The sequence below is a fragment of the Castanea sativa genome, chromosome 3 (assembly GCF_040712315.1).
Source record: "Castanea sativa cultivar Marrone di Chiusa Pesio chromosome 3, ASM4071231v1".
Lineage (NCBI taxonomy): Eukaryota > Viridiplantae > Streptophyta > Magnoliopsida > Fagales > Fagaceae > Castanea > Castanea sativa.
Window position 1 is genome coordinate 24,109,102 of NC_134015.1, and position 22,929 is coordinate 24,132,030.

At 34.8% G+C, this 22,929-nt stretch overlaps 1 protein-coding gene and 1 pseudogene across 1 annotated transcript; one reads left to right on the forward strand and one right to left on the reverse strand.

The window, feature by feature from the left end:
• Window positions 1-847: 847 nt before the first annotated feature.
• LOC142628725 (RNA-dependent RNA polymerase 1-like) lies at window positions 848-8,072 on the forward strand (annotated as a pseudogene).
• A 10,039-nt stretch (window positions 8,073-18,111) lies between these two features.
• LOC142628726 (uncharacterized) lies at window positions 18,112-20,459 on the reverse strand. Its single transcript, XM_075802769.1, has 5 exons — window positions 20,456-20,459; window positions 20,208-20,351; window positions 19,048-19,710; window positions 18,351-18,590; window positions 18,112-18,254 (listed from the first exon to the last, which is right to left on the reverse strand). Exons 1-5 carry the CDS (start codon window positions 20,457-20,459, stop codon window positions 18,112-18,114), a joined length of 1,194 nt encoding a protein of 397 aa, XP_075658884.1.
• Window positions 20,460-22,929: the final 2,470 nt, after the last annotated feature.

Here is a 22,929-nt window from a genome sequence, read left to right on the forward strand (position 1 = left end):
CATTTGACACCAAAGCTTTTAATCCATTCCACTCACCTTGCATATTGATTGCACCATCATGTCCTTGCCCTTGAATATCTTGAATATCCATACTATGATGTGACAACACATAATATATTTCATCTTTTAGGGTTAATGGCATAGTATTGGGGACATGAACTACCCCAAAAAAACGTTCTCAAACAAAACCATCTTTGTCTACAAATCTTATAACAATAGCCGTTTGCTCCTTCATTGACTCATCACGAGCTTCATCAACAATTAGGCAAAACTTTGCATCAGCAATTTCTTCACGAATTGCCTTCTTCACCTTGTTTGAAAATACATGTAAGATTTGCTTTTGGATTTTTGGTGATTTGTAAGAGGCATTTTTAGGAGCTTTCTCTATCGACATATTCATTATATGATACTGCCAAATCCAATATTTCAAGAAAATTCCCACGATTAATTAAATTAGAACTTTCATCTTGTCCTCTAAAAGCAAGTCCTTGAAATGCAAGCACTTTGACAACATCAATTGAGACCTTTAACCGCAATCGATTGCTTGCAATTTAATCAAAATTGAAATTTTCAAGTACCTTTTGTATGTGTTGAAACTGGTTCATCAAATCTGTCATGACTTGCTCGGAAGCTCTATGAAAAGAGTTAGGTTCTTTCCCCATATGATTCAAAAAGGAAAAATTATTTTCATCATTAACTTTCTTCCAATTCCAAAATCTGTCCTTAGTGAATACATGACTCCTAGAATTCCCAGTTGGCTTGTAAAAGAGAAAGCATGTTAGACAAAAAGCAGCATCTTTACTAGGTGAATATTCAAGCCATGTACTAAATGACTTAATTGCAAACCATGAGTGTTGAAATTTTCTTGTACTCATCTAGTTTAGGTTGGTATGGACCAAGCTTAATGTAAGCTTGTCGAATTTCATCCCGTTCATTAGCATCATATTCCCATATTTGCTTGTGCATTGTAGGATCACGCACAAAACTTGTACTTTCATCAATGGTGACATTTGGAACTTCTGTTTGGAGATTTTCAGAAACTGGGACATCAACGCTAGAGGTTGGCAATCTTGCATCATTAGCTATGGCCTCAAAACTATCTAGATTTCTTCTTTTGAAAAATATTTAATATTGTAGTGGACTTACTCATGATCTACAAATTTTTTTAAAAAAATGTTTCATTATTTCCATATTTCGTAGTTCTATACACCAACTAAAAAATGGGACTTCTTAAAAAAAAAAAAAAAAAAACCTAAAACCAAAACAATCACAAATAGACAAGCACAAGTTTATATATATTACTAATATTAGCCACATCACACAAAATGACAAAGACAAAGTTCACAAGTTCATATATATTACTAACATTAGCCACATCACACAAAGTGACAAAGTCACAAAGACAAAGTTTTTGATAAAACCAAAACAATTAGACCAAAGACTTTGGTCTCACAAAAAAGTTACTTACCAATGACTAGTCTCACAAATTCACAATCACAGTACTCACAAAATAGTCACTACCAAAGAGTAGTCTCACAAATTCACTATCACAATTCAATACTCACGTCCTACTGTCCTAGTGGTCCCAGTTTATGTCTTTTTAGATAAAACCAAAACAAAAAAAAAGTTCCAAACTCTAAAACACTAGTGACCGGTCCACACAAAAAGCCATAATTACACAGTAGTCAATACAAAGCCACAAACTAGTCTATGGTCTACACAACACACTAGTCCATAAAAATCCACAACCCATAAATACAACACACCATAGTTCATAAAAAAAAAAAAAAAAAAAAACGCAGAGGGCAGAGCAATATAACAAAGACAAAAAAAAAAGAGAGGAGAAAAATTTCTTAGATTTACCAGACTTGTGTGTGACTATGATCAAGGATTTGAGAAGTAGCAACAACAGCAACATAATATCTGATTTGAGGAAAAGACCAACAGCAGCAGCAGTGATGGAAGCGTTGATGACGTTGAGTGGAGGAAGAGTGATGTTAGGGTAAAAACTTGGGAATTGTAATTTAGGTTTTCAGTCCTTTTATTTTGTTTTTTTAGCTTGTCAGTTATTTTTTCAGATTGCATTTGTATCCCTGTTTTTTCTTTTTCTTTTTCTTTTTAATAATTTGGAGGGGGGGGGGGGGGGCAATGGCCCCCTTGCCCTATTGTAGGTCTGTCCCTGAGTTGATGACAGGGTGGTATGGAAAATGGATAGAGCCATAGAGGAGGCCCTACCGTATGCGTTTGGCAAGCGAAAAAGTCATTTCTAAAAGAATTTTAAACTTAATTTTGAGAATGACCAAATACAATTATGGTAATGATTTAGACCACAAATTTTAAATTACAACTTAATCAATATTAGGCTAATCTATCAATTAACACTAATTTTAAGTGACTAACCAATTGATATAAGCATGACGACAACATATACATGGATAAACAAATTTGAGCATATAAAATGGACAACCATTGGAAGTTAAAGACATAATACCACAAAGATAACATCAGATGTGTTATCAAAGAGAAAAACTTGAGAACCAAGTGTAAAACCTTTCTGCGGTACTATCGAAAAAAATTCAGTAGTGTAAATAGTTGCAATATATATTACATATGAAGCCCTTTAAGTCTAATTTATGTACTCAAACCATTCAAACTCCTGCTGGCAACAAAATTTGCGAATCCTATCTCCACTCTAGGTTCCAGATCTAAAATTGAATACCAATTGCATCTTCAAGCCTCCATGGCTAATTTGTGGTAGTTCCAATGATTCCCAAAAATTTCAATTAGCCCTCATAACACAATGGTAATGATAGGTAGGAAGGATCTATTCTCCTATCAAAGTATTTGCTTGATAAATACAAAAATATTTTGACAAAGAATATGCCAACACAAAATAAAGCCTAACAATTTTGATAGGTCCTACACAACATATACTTTTCCCCTCCTTTTGTATCGCACATTCTACAAATAAACTATTGGTAAAGTGTATCTAAATGCAATTTGTCATCTAAATGCACGTTGTCAAACCAAACATTGCAATTTAGGCAAAGACTCTAGTTTTGAAAAAGGCTAGATGTCTCAAATATTTTAAAACAGTACCTTTGAATAAAAGAAAAAGGTATTACTTCACGAAAATGCTAAATAAAATTATAAAATAAAAATTTTTTTTTGGTATATTATATTCTATACACATCTATATCTATATAATATCTAAAAGTTGAAGTGTAACATTTAATGTTGTTATGCTCCTGTTAAACCACATCATCGGCCATATCACCATTTTTTTTTATTGATTTGTGAAAGCTCAAATAGTGTGAAACACTATACGAATTTAGACCCCCCCAATTTTAAATTATGGCTTATTTGCTTTTACCCTTACTTAACAAAGTGCGAAATAAGAGTAAATAATATGTAATAAAATTGGAACACTACTTTAAGGTATAAGCAAGTACAATAAACAATAAATGTAAAGCTTAAAGAGTAGGAAAGAAAGATACAAATACAAGATAGCACCGAAACGTGTTATCAAAGAAAAAACCGAAGTAGTTGGTGAAAAACCTCTCTGCAAGCCAAAATCAATCTACTAGTGAATAAAGTTGGAGTACATGAATAACGAAGAGACACTCCAAGCCAAATCTACCCAATGACCTTGGACCTTCCAAATTCCTGCTACCAATGGGCTTCACAGAGCCATGTCTTTACTAATTGTCCAGAAGGATATCCATTTTATTTTTTTTGACATCTCTCCTCCCTTACCCTAAATACAAAGATCCCATCCCAGCTATATATCTCACACATTCCACAGCTTAATATTGGTTGGTTGGACACCTTACCTTGTGGCTCGAGTGTTAGCTGACTTCATAAAGTGGAGGTCACCACATCACAACATCGAAGGGTATCCACGACACAAATCTGACTACCAACCCTTTTCTTTTGATTTATATACCATAGACTGATCCTTTCTCTACCCACTCAAGATACGAAGATATATATAACTCACCCCTATTCTTTCCCCCATCAGGTAGAACCTAGTATCACTTAGTGATTAGAGATAACCGCTAGCTTTTTTATTTTTTTAAAAAGCTAATACCAAAAGATGAAAAAAATTGTACCATACCTTAAAAGGAATAGTCAAGAAATAGTTGAGACCTTATAGTTGTTTATAAAGCTTAGATCAATTGAGTATATACTCGATGTAGGACTTAGACCCACTCAACATACACTCAACTAATTCTAAAATATCCAATCAATCTAGGGTATCACAAAAATATTCTTATTTACATTTTCATGTCAAGAATGCTTAACTTCATTACTTTTGAAATAATGTCTGTCAATGTTATTGGTAGAGCTCCTAGTCTTCTTTCATATAGGTTGAACCTACATAGATTTATGAGATATTGAAAATTGAATTCTTTTTTCTTGTCTTAACAAATTTTTCTTTGCATTGTTAGTTACTTGGAGCTCCTCGGATTTATGTGGAAGATCATACTCATCATTGGTTCCGAGAAGTTGATTTCACTCTGTCGTGCTGTATTGGCCAATCTTTTGCTCCTTGTTTGTAGCTTCCACAGGAGGGCCAGCTTCCAAATTTTCATGGAGATTTTGTCTTTTATAAGAAAAATGAGGGCCCTTTTGTTTTGAAGCAAGGTATTGCTCTCTCTTGCAGTTCAGGACTAGTCCCTATTGTGAATCCACCCGAAGGCTTTGAATTGCCTTATAAAATCTTGTTTAGGATCAACTCTTTAATTCAGCATGGTTATCTTCCTGGGCAAGCAATTGATGAAAATTTTTATTGATTCGTCGATCCTAAGAGAATAACAGTTGAGTATATAGAAAGTTCCTTGGACAAACTGTTTCATTTGAAAGAATGCTGCTATGAACCTGTAAGCTGGCTTAAGGAGCAGTACACCAAATATGCCACATCGAGGCGACTTCCTAAAAGTACTACTATGTCTTTAGATGATGGGTTGGTATCTATGTAGCACGAGTGCATTTTCGGATGCGGGTGTGGGTGCGGGTGCGGGTGCGGGTGCAGGTGCGGGACTTGACAATTTTTGAAAAAGTAGGGTGCGGTAGAGTGCGTTGACTAAAAAATTTCTAAAAATATTTTTATTTATATTTTTAATATATTTCGAAGCATACTTTTTGGGCTAATATTTAGAACTACCAACCCAAGTAGCTTAGATTGGATTGAAAATTGTTTTTCCACTATCTCAATAGAAATTAGCCCATAGATAATGAATACAGTCCCAAAGGGTTTAGCCGTTTAGGTTTACTTTCTCTCTCTCTCTCTCTCTCTCTCTCTATATATATATATATATATATATATATATATAAACATATCATTTAGGGTTTTTGGCTGCCTCCTCCACCATTCTTCTTTCTTAGTGCCACAGCTAGAGACAAGTAGAGCCAAAAAAATATGAAGACCATCTTGTCATCAGAGACCATGGACATCCCAGATGGGGTCAGATTAAGGTGAATAGCTAAACACTAAGGTTATCGATTAGGCACCGATACGGACCGATTCGGCCTGAATCTAGCCCGAGTCGACGCAAATCAGCGCGTGTCGGGAAAAGAAAAAAAAGAAAACTGGGCGCGGCACCAATGCGCAGGCAGTGGTGTTGCCAGTCGCACCCCGTGTCACATTTGTGCTGCATTTGTGCATCCTAGGTTGGTATATGTACCCAGGGTCCAAATAACTCCATCTAAAATGTATTTTTGTGGTCCTAAGGTAAATCTCTCCAATCGTGTGTTACGCAACTATCCTGAGGATATTGATAACTTTCTTCGTGTTTCGTTTGTTGACGAGGACTTGGATAAACTACACGCAACATTTTTATCATCGTGTGCATCTTTGGCAAATGGGGAGAGGAAAACTGACATTTATGACAGGAACTGTCCACTTTATGAGATGGCATAGTTATTGGTGGCAAGAAGTTCGAGTTTCTTGGCTATTCAAACAGTCAATTACGAGAAAATTCTGTTTGGATGTTTTCTTCAAGAACTGATCTGACTGCATCAGATATCAGAGAGTGGATGGGTGATTTTCACGAGATTAGGAATGTGGCAAAATATGCTGCCAGATTGGGTCAATCTTTCAGCTCTTTAAGAGAAACAGTGAGCATTAGTAGGCATGAAGTTGAAAATATTCCTGTTGTAGAAGTTGAAAGGAAAGGAATCCCATACTGTTTCTCTAATGGTATAGGTAAGATATCTGCAGAATTGGCCAGAAAGGTGGCTGCAAAATGTGGCCTAGAAAATTTTGTTCCATCTGCATTTCAAATTTGATATGGTGTGTATAAAGGTGTTGTGGCTGTTAATTCAACTTCTTCAAAGAAGCTGTCACTGAGAAAGAGCATGTGTAAGTACAAATCAAAAAACATCAAACTAGATGTCTTGGAATGGAGTAGGTATCAACCTTGTTTTCTTAATCGTCAAATAATCACTGTTTTGTCTACCCTCGGAGTTATGGATTGAGTTTTTGAGAAGAAACAAAAGGAGGCTATAGAACAACTAGATGCTTTGTTAACAGATCCGTTGAGGTCACAGGAAGCATTGGAATTGATATTCCCAGGAGAGAGGACAATGGTTCCCTTTTTTCGCAAAAGGGAAAAAGGTAATACTGTGATATCCCATTGTAGTTAATTCTAAGGCATGAAATCCTATAATATTTGCACAGAGAGATGCACATACATATAGAGTTTATAAATAATCCTATACCAGCATCACTTTATACACATTTATGTATACCTTTACTTACTTACATATACATGAATATGTAAGATATACAGTGAGCCATTTGTACTTCTATCTTGCATGCATAAATATAATATGTATCTTATTGAAGTGATACGCAACATATTCTCCTCCAGTAGGTTAATTACCATGATGGTAGCTTGTCGATTTGTATATCCATATATAATATGCTGTTATCTTACCTTATTTTACATTAAGTTTGCAGACATTCTAGGTTCTACTTGATGGGGGACAGAAAAAATCTAACTTTTTTGGCATGCTAATCAAATAATTTTATATTGTACTTGCATACTGGAATGTTGTGTTATTTGTCTTTATTTGTTTTTCTTGCCTTGGCAAGACACCACCTAATTAAATAAATATAAAATTTACTAACATTAGTTGAACAATTGTATTAGACCTCATCCAAATGAAGGTTTTGGGAGTGACTCGGATGGAGATCTGTACTTCGTCTGTTGGGACCCTGATCTTATTCCTCCTCGACAAATTCAACCAATGGAGTATATCGGAGCAAAAACTAAGCCACTTGATCATGATGTTGCAATAGAGATAATTTCACTTTATATGTAGCAACGATCCGTTCATATTTGTGCACGCCACATTTTAATTTGCCTCCGCAATTAATATATGCATAAAACTGCACTATAAAAGTAGTGTATAGTAGCTCCTTCTGAACAATTGTCTATTCATTTGCTTGTACCACTTGATGAGAATACATCTTGTCTCCATCATCTAGCCTTTGCCATCTTGCGTTTTCTATATGTTAAAGACAATTAAGCATTTAGTTTATATATATCTAATGACCAGTCATTTACGAAACTGTTTCCGAACTTTTTTTATGTCAAGAGGGAAAAGTATTGTTCCTATAATCTAAACAATTATATTTTTTGTTCTAGTTATATTATTCGCCAATGTATTAAGCTTGCAAAACTACACTCAATTGCGGTTGACTTCCCTAAAAGTGGTATTGTTGCCGAAATACCCTATTATCTGCGTGCTAAGGTATATCCAGATTTCATGGAAAAGCCTGATAAACGCACCTACAAATCAGAACGTGTGATAGGAAACCTTTTTCGAGAGGTGAAAGACCTTGCATCGCTCACGAGCCTGTGACACCCTTCACCTCAGAAGTAGCAAAGCAGTGTTATGATCCTGACATGGAAGCAGACGGCTTCAAGGACTACATCAGTGATGCTTTCTATTACAAAAGGGAGCATGATCACAAACTGGGGAGTTTCATGGAATACTATGGAATTGAAAATGAAGCTGAAATACTTAGTGGAAACATATTGACAATTTCAAAATCTTTATGATATCTAACAAAATCTTTAGATTAAATAAAATCTAACAAATGGATGCAATTTAATCGTTATGATATCTTTTTTATGCGTAATCAAACATTAAATTATCACTTAATATTCACGTAAGTGGTATTTTATTATTCAAATTTGTTTTAAGTATTTTATATATAATACATGTGTGTTGTGTCCTTCCATAATGTGTATAGAATTACATAGGCATGCAAATGTATAAATGATAAGGTAAGGCGAAGGATAACTAATGCATATGCAGCATATCTAAGGCTCTCAAGCAAAGAGGGTATCATTCAATATATGCATCTTCCCTTTTATGATATACGGGTGGAGGAAGTTGGAAATATTTTAAGCGTATGGAGCCAAGCATCTTGGCAAGATCAAGCCTTCAAGGCCTATTTAACAATTTTGGGGGCCTTAGGCGAAAATTTTAAGTGGAGCCTTGTTATATTTAAATATTAATTAAATAATTTATATTGAATTTTTTATTTAAAATCTATTTTTCTTGCTTTTTGAGACGCAAAATTACTAATTAAGTTTTTGTATTTAAGACTACTATAATACAAATGATTTGATATTATACACATCAAATTATTAATTGGTATGATAATTTATAATAATTGATAAAGTAAAAAAAACGTGTTGTCCATGACTGTGGGTTGTGCAGCTTGGCAACTTGTGCAGTGCAGATGTCCAACCTGTCCTATGGCTATGTGCAAAAAACATGTCCTATGACTCCTATCAATCAATCATGCAATGAAATAGACTAAATATATATATAATTTAAGTTGAATAAATAGCAGACTCCTTTCCTCATCTTAATTTTCGGAAAGATAGAGAGGGGGAGAAGATTACCTTTGTTATGTGCACAGCCCACACTTCCCCTTTTCAATTTTGATTTTGAATTTACTATGAATTGAAGGGAATCAACAAAGAAACATTTCAAGCGAGATTGAGTTTATAGAAAAAGATCAAGAATCAAGATGAAAAAAAGAAAGGTGAGAATATATATGGAAAGGTAGAGAGATAGAGAGATGAGAGGTTTTTTCTTTTGTTTTTGAAATTTATAATCTTTATTTTAGCATATTTCAAGACAATTACATTGTATTATTAGTGAATTTTTCTGGTATTAATTTTGATTTTAGCATATTTCAAGAATGAATTAATAAATTTGTCTCCTCAAATTTAATTTTGTTAGTTGAAGTTTGACTATATATGTTTTTTCCTTTTTTAATCTTCTGCATTTTAGGATACAATGGGGTCTTTTTAATGCATTTTATTAACCAATAAAAGTACTTACAATTTTTTTAATTAAAATATATAGATAAATATTATATATATATATATATATAATTTTTTTTACAAGTGAGGGCCTTCTTTTATTCGGGGGCCTTAGGCAATTGCATCACCTATTAAGTCGGCCTTGCAAGCCTTTTGGGGGTCTTGATACAACAAGACACAACTTGAGTAGTTTTTTGGTTTTGGATAATCTTTTTGCTAAACAAACCCATGTTTAGTTATAAATTTTTCACGAGAATCTAGGTGCTTAGAGTTGGTTATCTATACTACTATTTAAAGGGTTTTTAAGCTGTGGACTCTAACACTCTGTTTTTTTTTTCAAAATATAATATGTTTTAGAAAATATTTTACACATTTTACCATGTTTGTTTGGATGTAAAATTTGGTCAATTGTAAAACATTTTACAATCAATTTGTAAAATTAAGCCTTCTAAGTATAAAATGTTTTACGCCTAAATTAAGTGTAAAACATTTTACCCTTGTCTCGTGACAATTCTCCTTCCCTTTCACTCTTAAATTCTCTCTTCCTAGTTCCCACAAACCAAACCCACTGAGCCACTCATCCTCCCAAGTTGGTCGACTCTCTCTCCCTTCTCTCTTACCCATCTCACACAAACAAAGAAAGTCATGAGGAGGGCTTCACGGTGGAGAGCTGTGATGCTGGTGCTGGTCAAGGAAATTTTCCAGCATGATTTGGATAGCGGCAATCAAAGGAAGGTGCTATAGTCGGGTTGATTTCTTAAACTTACAATATTAGCGTAGTTTTGATAAGCAATTTCATATCAATTTCATGTTTAATTACACATAAATATGTAAGTTTGAAAGATTTCAATTAAATATACTTATAACATGTATTTTTCTCTTGTAGGAGATTAAAACCATTCAGCTAATTATACAAACATACAACCAAGAGAATAGAAGGGTCAAGATTAATTGGAGCATGGTTTTTGGAACATTAAATAAGTCAAAAGTGTATGAGAATAAAAAAGGGAAGAAAGAAATTCATTCAAGCCAAAATTGAAAAAATCCTAATGTGGAAACATCTTGCATTGTTTTAGTATTTTTGCCATAATTTCTTACACAAATTTCCGATTGACCTGATTCTTGTAATCACATAGGAAGATTCAAATATCTACAACTTTGTACTTTACCACAAGTTCCATAAAAATCATTTTGAAGGTCAAAATTGGGCTGGCAGCTGAAAGTGGATAAAATTCCGAAAATCAAGGGATTTTAATCCTAAATTTGAGGGATTTTCTCTTTTCTTTTAAAGGGGACTGAGGATATAGGAGGGAAGAAACTTAGAATGTTTTTCATCTTTTGTTTTATGTTTTTAGAGGTTTAGCATTGTTTTTAGGAAAATTCTTGGGTAGTCCTGCAGTATAGTAAAATGGTGCTCCTTCCTCTCACATTCATGGTAGACTCCACCATGAATTTAATGAGCGGACCCCACCATGAATGTGAGAGGAGAGAACACCATTCTCCGTGCTCTGGGAGTACCTAACAATTACTCTTTTTTTTATGGATTTCTTTTGTATAACTATGCATGGCTAAACTAAATCTCTAGATAGAGTTAGAAGTGAAACCTAATATTTTTATCAAGTGTTTTTGAGATTTTCTATGTGCTTTCTGTGGATTGATGATTGAATTTTGAGATTGATTTATATTTGGAATCCTTGTATGTTGACAAGTTTTTAAGATTTAATATGATTTTTATTTATATCAAATGTTTGAACTCATTAATTAGTTATGATTTGAGAATATATTGAATTTTTAATCTCCCTAGTAACATGACAATTGAATGATTTGCTCAATCACTCATATTCAATCTATTTTATACCTTGTTTGAGTACCTTATTGTTTTGTTTTCCGATTAGGCGAGTTGGCTCTCTACCCTAATTTTGTTAAAAATAATCCACAAGTTCATATGGTAAAATATTAGGTAGATCCTTGAATCCCTAGTGTTTTCTTTTAATTAATTTCTCTTAAATTTATGTTGTTATTTTCAATTGTCGTTTCAATATTACCTTGCTCCATCTATTGGTGGAAAAACAAACGAACAACTATGTTTATTTACTACTTAACATTAGAGGTTTTTACATTAGTGTCAATCATTCCCTGTGGATCGACCTCAATCTCACTAACATAATATAACTTGTGAAAAATCAGCACTTGGGTTTGCATTGTTTTAATCACAACTGGAGATCTGAAATGGATTTAATTTTATGGGTTTTGTTTAGTCTAAAATGGAGACGTGGGTTGACATAGATAGTAGATTAAAATTCCATTTCGCCTTTGCAAGTTGTCTCTATGGTGGATGGTGGCCACGATGAGTTATCTAGGTTGACGCTAATGGTTGGCTTTGTGGGTTCGTCGCTCTTGGTTGTTTGGGTTGCTGATAATGGTGGCCAATGGGATGGGATTACAATGGGTTAGTGGATGTTGATGATTGTGGTGGCTGCGTTTGTAATGGCTGGTGGCAACTGTCTTTGCAATGGTCGGTGGTGGCTGGGTATGTGGTATTTGGTGGTGGCTTGTTTATGATGGGTTTATTTCTCAAATGTTTAGGCCACAACAAACACTTGCCAAACACTTAAAAATGGAAATATTTTACAGTAAGTTATTTTGCATTTAAAAATATTTTACATTTGAAAATATTTTACTTTCAAACAAACTTTTAAATATGTTAAAAAATCTAATCTAGATTTTTTTTCAACCATTTTCTACATATTTTATAAAATTTGGCACCATAAATAGTTTTTTTAAAAAGCCAACTATTGTCCTAAATTTTATTTAAAAAAAAAAAAAAGAAAACTACCAACCCATCCCTTAATCAAATGCAAATTCATTTCTCAAACCTAATTTCCAGTCCATTTGGGATCTACTTATTTTCCTGAAACTGAAAGCTTTTTGCTGAAAGTACTATAAATAAAGGTAAAAATTAGCTACAATAGTACAATGGGATCCACGAATAGTACCAAAAAGTGCAATAAGACCCATGAATAGTAGCAAAAATAGGCTGAGTAGTAGTAGTATTTATAGCTGACAAAAATAATTTTTGCCAAACAAACACTAACTTGATGATCCCACATTTTTACTTATTATTATTTTTTCTTTATTCTTTTTTCCTTTATCATGTTTTACCTGTTTCTTTTTCCTCTTTTTTTCTTTTCGGTTTCCTTAGCAATAACCAGATTCTTTTTCAAATGTTGTGTACATTTTTTTTCTTGAACATATCTACTCTTATGTTTCCACTAATTTTATACTCTCAATAATGAGCATATTTTTCATTCCACGTGTCTTTCTATCTTTATCATATTTTCCCTTTCTTCTACAAATTCTAAAGAACAAATCTAATCCTACACATCTAGTCACACATTCGCACTAATTTCAAAAGAAGACAATCACTCAAAATTTAATTAAGAAGTTATGAACAAACCATTTGTTTATAATAAATTTCATTATATTGCTTTCTCTTTACCTTTGTTTTTATCTGTCTCTATTTCTCTAATTGCTCCACCGCATTCATAAATCTCCCATATTACAAATTTCTCTCACCTCAATTTGTTTGTTTTTAAACCTACCCTCATGACACCATTGAATGAGCAAATATGTAAACTTCAAATTGGAATAAAAAGAAATTTAAAAAACTAAACCCTTCCAAAAAAAGAACCTCCTTGCAAGCGTGAAGCACACATGATGAGGCTAGTTAATATAATGATGTGAGAAAATATATATTTCATAATTGATTTGTCTTATACAATTAAATACTTATGATTTAGTTGAATTGAGACAATTCAAGGATGCATTATAACCTAGATTAATAATGTGGTTAGAATAGATTTCAAAAAAACCCATTCACTTTAAACCCTAATTTCTATTTGAAACTATGAGAAATTCATCTGAACAATAAGAAAAACATGATTGAACTTATTGAAAGCATGGAAGAACTAATACATCAAAAGAAATCTAATTGAACAATCAAATATGTTGTCTAAAATCTTAGAAAGAATTGTATTGAATATTCATACTGTATAGAAGAAACATAACACCTAGCCCTAACAAAGAGTTTAGGCTACCATTAGAGAAAGGAAAATCAAGGGTTTTCTCCCCAAAATTCATTCTCCACATCCTCCCTTCCAAACCCTTACGTAAAAGTGTCCAAAGAAAATAAAATTTTACTATTTTAATTTTTGTCCAAATTTTATAGCTGTCACTTGTGAGTTAATTTTAGCCTTCAAAATTTGTGAATTTCGAAAAACTCAAAACTAGAAAGTTGTAGATATTTAAGTAACGGTTCCAGCCCATCTAGTCTTGTGTCAATTGGATTTTTTAGAAGAGAGATATGCCCCAAAATACCGATCAGTGCTCAAATTTGATTTTTCCTTTTTAGATTTTCCCTCTATGATTTATTTCCTTATTTGAAGCTTCCAAACATGGTAGGCAACCCAAGCACTCCAGCTATACCTCCTTAGACATTTTTTTTGGGTCAATACGAGGACATTTCCATTTAAATGGGGCATAAGCCCAGCAAGGATACATCCATACAAACTTGACAAGCTATTATCAGGGGAGCATCTTCCATACAAATTACACTATTAGATGCAGAGCTAGCATGCCGCTCCAACAAGTGGGCTGTAGTATTGTTACACCTACTAACATGGTTGGCTTCCCACACCTTGAACTCTTGCAAGCATCTTTTTGTTCCCTCCACGACTTTATGGATGGAGCTTGGGGGCGGATTTTGGCTTGACAGAGCAGCTATCACTATAATTGCATCTCCTCTAATTATGACTTCCTAGGGCCTAAATCGCATGCCAAGACAATTCCTTCTTCCGCTGCTCTTGCTTCCACTTCTAGAGCCCCCAATGGAAAGGGTAATTTTTTACTCATTGTGCCCATTAGTAGGCCATTTTCATTCCAAATTACTACTCTGATTCCACAGCAGCCTAAATTTTTGGACACCACTCCATCAACATTGATCTTATACCAGCCAAATCTGGGAGGGCGCCATGTGGTTCTAACCAGAGGGGCTTGCGTTGGTGTGGTGAGAGTGGTCAAGGAGTTTTGTCTGAACTCTTCCGCATATAAGGTAGAATCTTTCGCAATACTCCTTGCTGGTTTGCACTTGCCTTCATGCTTGACAACATTTTTGTTATTCCATAGACACTATGCCGTGGTGGCAATCAGCTCCCAATCTAAATCGTTAGGCCCTTCCTTGAGATTCCACACTATATCAATAAATTCCTCCTTAGGGCAGTACCCGTTGGGCAACTTTATACCAGCTGCCTTCCACACTTGTGATGCAAATCTGTAGCTCCACAAAATATGACCAGTTGTTTCACGCTCCACACAACACACACTCGTCCGATGAGGCCACTCTCCTTTTTTCCAAACAGTGGTTTGTAGGAAGGATCCCCTAACACACCCTCCACATAAAATGCTTGACCTTGCTTGGGCAGTTCAAATTCCATATGGACTTGCACAGGTTTCCCATTTTCGAGTTATCCAAACATTCACCACCTTCCCCACCTTGCTTTGACTCTTCTAGTGTTTTGAGAGCTACTCCATAGGCATTTCTAATCGAGAATGCACCATTTTTTGTCCAGGCCCAGGACTGAGAGTCCTCAGGTAACCTCGAACTGATTGGTATGCCCAGGATCACCTCCGCTTTATGATGGAGGAAAGTACCACTTACCTTTTCAATGTCCCGACCTCCCCTGTTCATGTCTAAGAGGTTTTCAACCTTTTCCAACCCAGATTCTTGTCCTTTAGGACTAACCACCTTAAAGGAATCAGGGGTAGGCATCCATCTATCTTTCCAAATGTCCACCTTATGACCATTTCCAATGTTCCATTGTAGTCCTCTCTCAATGTTGCTTTGTGCAGCCACAATGCTCCACCAGACATATGACAAATTTTTACCCAATTAAGCTTCCATGAACGAGGACATAGCAAAATACCTAGCCTTGAAAACATGGTGAAGAAGGGAGTTTTGGTTCATTAGGATCCGCCAACCTTGTTTCGCTAACATGGCTTTATTGAAAACTCGGAGATCTCTAAAACCCAATCCGCCATTTGATTTTTTGGTACACAATTTCTCCCAAGCCACCCAAGCCATTTTCCGCTCTTTATCCTTCTGCCTCCACCAGAAATTTCTTACCAAAGTGTTCAACTCATTACAAAGCGAGATAGGAAGTAGAAAGCAACTCATCGTATAGGTGGGTGTTGCTTGAGCCACCACTTTGATGAGAATTTCTCTCCCAGCGTTGGATAGAAGTCTCCCTTTCCACCCTGCAATTTTCCTTCCCACTTGGTCTTTAATCCGGCTAAAGGATTTTCTCTTTCCCCTTCCAACCATCATGGGCAGACCGAGATACTTCTCATGTTGGTGTATGATTTGAGCACCAAAGAGGTCCTTTATGCCTTCTTGAATCTCACCCATAGTGTTTTTGCTAAAGAAAAGGGAAGTTTTTTCTTTATTTAGTTTTTGCCCTGAAACTTCCTTGTAATCTTTTAGGACCTTGATTAACCAGTTGCCCTCTTCCCTAGTAGCTCTACAAAAGATAATATTGTTGTCGGTGAAGAGGAGGTGTGAAATTTATGGAGCCCCTCTACACACCGACACCCCCTTGATCCTCCCCAAGCTCACCTCCTGTCTCAGCATTGCAGAAAGGCCCCTAGCACATAAAAGGAAGAGATACAGAGATATGGGGTCACCTTGCCGCAACCCTCTTGTAGGGGTGATACTACCTTTTGGTACTTCATTTATGAGGAACGAGTAAGTTACTGATCAGACACACATCATGGAGAGGGAGATCCACCTTTCTTGGAAGCCCATTTTCCTAATTATTGCCTCAAGATACGCCCACTACACCCTATCATACGCCTTGCTCAAATCGAGGTTTATCGCCATCTAGCCTTCCTTTCTGGTCCTCTTTCGGTTTATGCTTTGCATGGTTTCAAAGGCAACTAGCACATTGTCTGTGATCTATCTTTCGGGTACAAAAGCACTATGTTCTTCACTGATCACCTTCAATAGAATTTTTTTCAACCTGTTTGCAAGGACTTTGGAAATAATCTTGTATATAACGTTACACAAACATAGAGGTTTGAATTCTGTAATTTTCTAGAGGCATTTAACTTTTGGAATTAAACAAATATAAGTATCATTCAAGCCTGAAGGCATGGTGCCTAAATTTAGAGTGTTCAGTATGCGGCTAATTACATTAGGACCAAAAAAATCCCAATATTATTGGAAGAAGATAGGGGGCATACCATCTGGGCTTGGGGCTTTCGTGGGGTGCATCTGCTTGAGGGCCATTCGGACTACTTCAACTCTGAACTCTCCCATAAGCTTATTGTTCATATCTAGAGAAATTTTTAGAGAAACCGCATCCAAACTTGCTACATCAATACTAGGCTGCTCGGTACTATATATCTTTGAAAAGCAATCCAAGATAATTTGTTCAATCCCCTTCTAATTTTCACACCATACCTCATTTGGATCCCATAGCCATTTAAGCATGGTCCTTTAGCTCCTCTTTAATTCTAGTTTGGCCTCCATTTTCTCACAAATTCCTGCAAAATCATTTTTTTCACATGGTTTCTTGAAAGTAGAAAATTACACGCAATGAATGACATCATATTTAAGAAATTATGTAAAGATAAATAATAGGGACTAATGCAAATTATGGCTTAATTATACAAATTAAGCATAGTTATTAGGAGAGAATGTCAACATAAATATATAACAAATATGCATTTTAAGGAGTTATTAGTCTTTGACAAGCTTATCTAGATCAAGAAGGATAAAGTAACATAATAGCTTGAGACATGTTGGAATTGGAGCATTAGTTATGTCAGGAATTGCGCTCGAATTGAGAAGTTTAGTATAAGATCCTAAGTATGTATTGAAGAAAATTGCTTGTGTGACTACTATTTATCTTTTCTTATTGTTATTGGTATATGCTTGTTGATAAACTACATGTAAATGTTCCAAGCAAATGATTGGGGCTATAAATTATGTCTCAATTCCTGTTGGAAAATATATGTATGGTTTCTTATCATATTTTCTCATTCTTTAACGTTGTTAGTTCTCCACTTTATTTTCTCATTGAGGTCAAACATAGACAAGAGATAGCCATCCCTCGCCTAAGATAGCATTATTTCAAATTGGAAAAAGGAAACTGAAATATGTAAATAATTTTTAGTCTCTTTCTCTCTGTTTTTTTAGTCAGTATAATCCTAGCATGTTTCATCTTTCGTTTCATTTTTATTATTTTTGATGAATGTATTGATCAATTCAAAATTTCTTTTCTTATTGATTCTTTTCCAATTGAGATGCATCACTCTATGAGTCTATATGTCTATATCATGGGAAGAACCAGGGGGTGTAGTTCTTATAGTAGCTTTGCCAGTGTTAGTTGTAACACACCTACAGATAGAAGTGAACATGCAGCCCATTATCTTGTTCATCATACGCGGATGGTTGATGTATGGAACTAGGATTCAAACCTGGGGGGGGGCAAAGCTTAAAAAAATTTATGAAAATAAAAACTAACATCTATTTCATATTCTACAAAATACTACATATAAAATAAGTGTTTCTTAAACAATTTATATTATAAAAATGTCAACAAAGTATAACATACAAAATAATTGTTTCTTAAACATTTCAACACATATATCAAAATGGGACTCAACGCTCTTTTAAGTCTCAAAAGTCGTCTTTGATTAATTATGTACCAAATTTTGCAGCAATCTCCTTCTCAATGAACAAAATCATAGGGTCCATTAGAAAATCATCTTCCATCTTGTTGTGAAGCCTATTCTTGATAATATTCATGGCTGAAAATGCTCGCTCTGTAGTTGCAGTAGAAACTGGAAGAGTAAGCACAAGTGTAATCACTCTATAAATATATGGGTAAAATAATGATTTTCAGGTTTTTACCAACCATTGGCACAACTCAGAAATACTTGATAGCTTCTTGAAGTCCGGATGCCAAGCTACATTGTGCTCATAATGATCAACTTCTACCTTCAAAATTGTCATTTCTTGATCTGTGAAGTCTTTCGGATAAAACTTGTTTACTAACAAAAAAATGTCTATACTTCTAAAAGACTCACGTGCCTCTTCAGGATCAAGAGCTGAACTAAGATTAAGCAATTCCACCGCATGCTTACTAAATCGATGATTTAATTCTTGTATTATAGAATCTATCGTAGCATAAAAAATATCTACCCAATAATGACACTCAATTGTGAAGTTATCTTGTTGATAACGAGCTAGACCTCTCTCTCAACATAACAAGCATTCATATCCGGGACATCTATGTCATGTGCCTCACAAAATGATTTCATAGTGGTAAGTAAATTATCCCACTTGTCATCTCTGAATTTTTGAATAAGTGCTTTAGTGGATGAAACAAAATTCATCGCATATAAAATGTCTTGAGACTAACACTGCAAAGCTTGACAAAGTGATCAGTTATCTTCATAATTTCTTTCATGAGATGAAAAATGAACACAAATTCAAAAGAAATCATAGCATGATAACATGAGTATGATGCTTCTCATTGGGAAATAGTATTTCCTTCCTTGATGATCTTAACTAAACTTTCACATGTTGGACTAAATATATTTACCAAGCTAGAAATCGATCTCAAGTGAGAACCCCAATGAGTATCTCCAATTCGTTGTAATGTGCTAATCTGATTAATTCCTCTTCCAATTTCAAGCTCACCAATTTCAACAAAATATGCAATTTGATCAGCATAAGCTTTTTTTAGTTGCTCAGTATGCTTGCATGAATCACCAACAACATTGACAATAGAAGATAATCTATTAAAAAAACTTTGAACAAGAAAAACTTCTTTTGATGCTGCCACTAATGCTAATTGCAAGAGACGTGCAAAACAATGAATGTAGTAAGCATATGGACAATCATTTGAAACCAAAGCTTTTAATCCATTCCACTGACCTCGCATATTGCTTGCACCTTCATATCCTTGCCCACGAATATCTTGGATATCCAAACTATGATGTGACAAGACAGAATATATTTCATCTTTTAGGGTTAATGCCGTAGTATTGGGGACATGAACTACCCCAAAAAAACATTCTCGAACAAAACCATCTTTGTCTACAAATCTTATAAAAATAGCCATTTGCTCCTTCATTGACTCATCATGAGCTTCATCAACAATTAGGCAAAACTTTGCATCACCAATTTCTTCACGAATTGCCTTCTTCACCTTGTTTGAAAATACATGTAAGATTTCCTTTTGGATTTTTGGTGATTTGTAAGAGGAATTTTTGGGAGCTTTCTCTATCGCTTCTGCAACATATTCATTATATGATACCACCAAATCCAATATTTCAAGAAAATTCCCACAATTAATTGAAATGCAAGCACTTTGACAACATCAATTGAGGCCTTTAACCACAATTGATTGCTTGCAATTTGATAAGAATTGAAATTTTCAAGTACCTTTTGTATGTGTTGAGACTGGTTCATCAAATCTGTCATGGCTTGCTCGGAAGCTCTATGAAAAGAGTTAGGTTCTTTCCCTATATGATTTAAAAAGGAACAATTATTTCCATCATTGACTTTCATCCAATTCTAAAATCTGTCCTCAGTGAATACATGACTCCCAGAATTCCCAGTTGGCCTGTCAAAGAGAAAGCATGGTAAACAAAAAGCCGCATCTTTATTAGTTGAATATTCAAGCCGGGTAATAAATGACTTATTTGCAAACCATGAATGTTGAAATTTTCAAGAATGACTTCCAAATTTAGTTTTCTTGTACTCATCTAGTTTAGGTTGGTATGAACCAAGCTTAATGTAAGCTCGTCGAATTTCATCCCATACATTAGCATCATATTCCCATATTTGCTTATCCATTCCAGGATCATGCACCAAACTTGTACTTTCGTCAATGGTAACATTTGGAACCTCTGTTTGGAGATTTTTAGAAACTGGGACATCAACGTTAAAGGTTGGCAATCTTTCATCATCAGCTATGGCTTCAAAATTATTTAGATTTTTTCTTTTGAAAAATTTAATATTGTAGTGGACTTACTCATGATCTACAAATTAAAAAAAAAAAATGTTTCATTATCTCCATATTTCGTAGTTCTATTACACCAACTAAAAAAAAGGGACTTCTCAACGAACAAAATAAAACGAAAACCAAAACAATCACAAACAGACAAAGACAAGTTTATATATATTACTAATATTAGCCACATCACACAAAGTCACAAAGACAAAGTCACAAAGGCAAAGTTTTTGATAAAACCAAAACAATCAGACCAAAGACTTTGGTCTCACAAAAAATTCACTTACCAATGACTAGTCTCACAAATTCATAATCACAATACTCACAAAACAGTCACTACCAAAGACTAGTCTCACAAATTCACTATCACAATTCAGTACTCACGTCCTACTATCCTAGTGGTCCCACTTTATGTCTTTATAGATACAACCAAAACAAAAAAAAGTTACAAACACTGAAACACAGGTGACCAGTCCATACAAAAGCCAAAATTACACTGTAGTCAATACAAAGCCACAAACTAGTCTATGGTCCACACAACACACCAGTCCATAAAAAGCCACAACTCACAAAAACAATACATCACGGTTCATAAATAAATAAATAAACACAGAGGGCAGAGGGCTAAGGCATGGCAATATAGCAATGACAAAAAAACAAAAATATGAACTTGAGAGAGGAGAGAAAGTTCTTAGATTTACTAGACTTGTGTGTGACTGTGATCAAGGATCTGAGGAGCAGCAACACCAAATCTGATATGAGGAAAAGAACAGGAACATCAGCAGTGATGGAGGCGTTAATAAGGTTGAGTGGAGGAAGAGTGAGGTTAGGGTAAAAACTTTGGAATTGTAATTTAGGTTTTCAGTCCATATTTATTTTTTATTTTGTAGTTTTTAGTTTGTCGGTTATTGTTATTTTTAATGAGAGTTGTCGGTTATTTTTTTAAATTGCATTTGTATACCAGTTTTTTTTTTTAATTCGGGGGGGGGGGGGGGGAGGAATTGCCCCCCCAGCCCACCGGTAGGTCTGTCCCTGAATTGATGACAAGGTGGTATGGAAAATGGATATAACCATAAAGGAGGCCCTACCATGTGCCTTTGGCAAGTGAAAAAGTCATTTCTAAAAAAGTTTTAAACTTAATTTTGAGAATGACCAAATATAATTATGGTAATGATTTAGACCACAAATTTTAAATTACAGCTTAATCAAGATTAGGCTAATCTGTCAATTAACAATAATTTTAAGTGATTAACCAATTGACATAAGCATGATGACAACATATACATGGATAAACAAATTTGAGCACACAAAATGGACAACCACTGGAAGTTAAAGACATAATACCACAAAGATAACATCAAATTTGTTATCGAAGAGGAAAACCTGAGAACTAAGTGTAAAACCTTTCTACGGTACTATCGAAAAAAATTCAGTAGTGTAAATAGTTGCAATATATAATACATATGAAGCCCTTTAAGTCTAATTTATGTACTCAAACCCTTCAAACTCCTGCTGGCAACAAACTTTGTGAATCCTATCTCCACTCTAGGTTCTAGATCTACAATTGAATGCCAATTGCATGTTCAAGCCTCCTTGGCTAATTTGTGGTAGTTCCAATGATTCCCAAAAACTTCAATTAGCCCTCATAACACAATGGTAATGATGGGTGGGAAGGATCTAATCTCCTATCAAAGTATTTGCTTGATAAATACAAAAATATTTTGACAAAGAATATGCCAACACAAACTACATCTATTTAGCAGATCGGTCAACGAATTAAAAAAGGAAACACCCGATGCATTTATCCACCCAAGCAAAGACTGGAAGAAAGACATCTTCAACTCTTGAGTCACTTTTTTAGTTCCTTCAAAAATCCAAGCATTCCTCTCCCTCCAAACACCCCACATCAAACAGTGAAGGACCATGATCTAAATCACCCCATTTCTATGCATTCTAAACTTGCCTGGCCAAGCTAGCTAGATGCTCTACTACATCCTTAGGCATGACCCAAGATACCCAAAAAAGTGTAAACACCATACTACACAACTCTCTCACTATCGGACAATGCAAGAGTAGATGATTTATAGTCTCTCCTGCTCTTTTACACATACAATACCAATAAATAACAATATGCCAATGCTTCCTCAAATTGTCATTAGTCAAAATTCTACCCAACACTACCGTCCATACTAAGAAATTAACTTTTGAAGGCACTTTTGGACTTCACATAGTCTTCCAAGGAAAAGACAATTGGGAAGGGGATTGTAAATCTTTATAGTAAGATCTAACATCAAAAATCCCCTGAGAAGCAGGTTTCCACCACAACTCATCCATAGTAAGTTGATTTAAGTTGAGGGAACAAAATTAGTAGTAATAAAAAATGACATGTCAATGAAGTACATAATAGAGAGTATGAATAGAATGACAATCATAGTTTTAAAACTCGGACCAGATCATACGGTCCGACTGGGAAAACCGCGAACCTCTCAATTTTG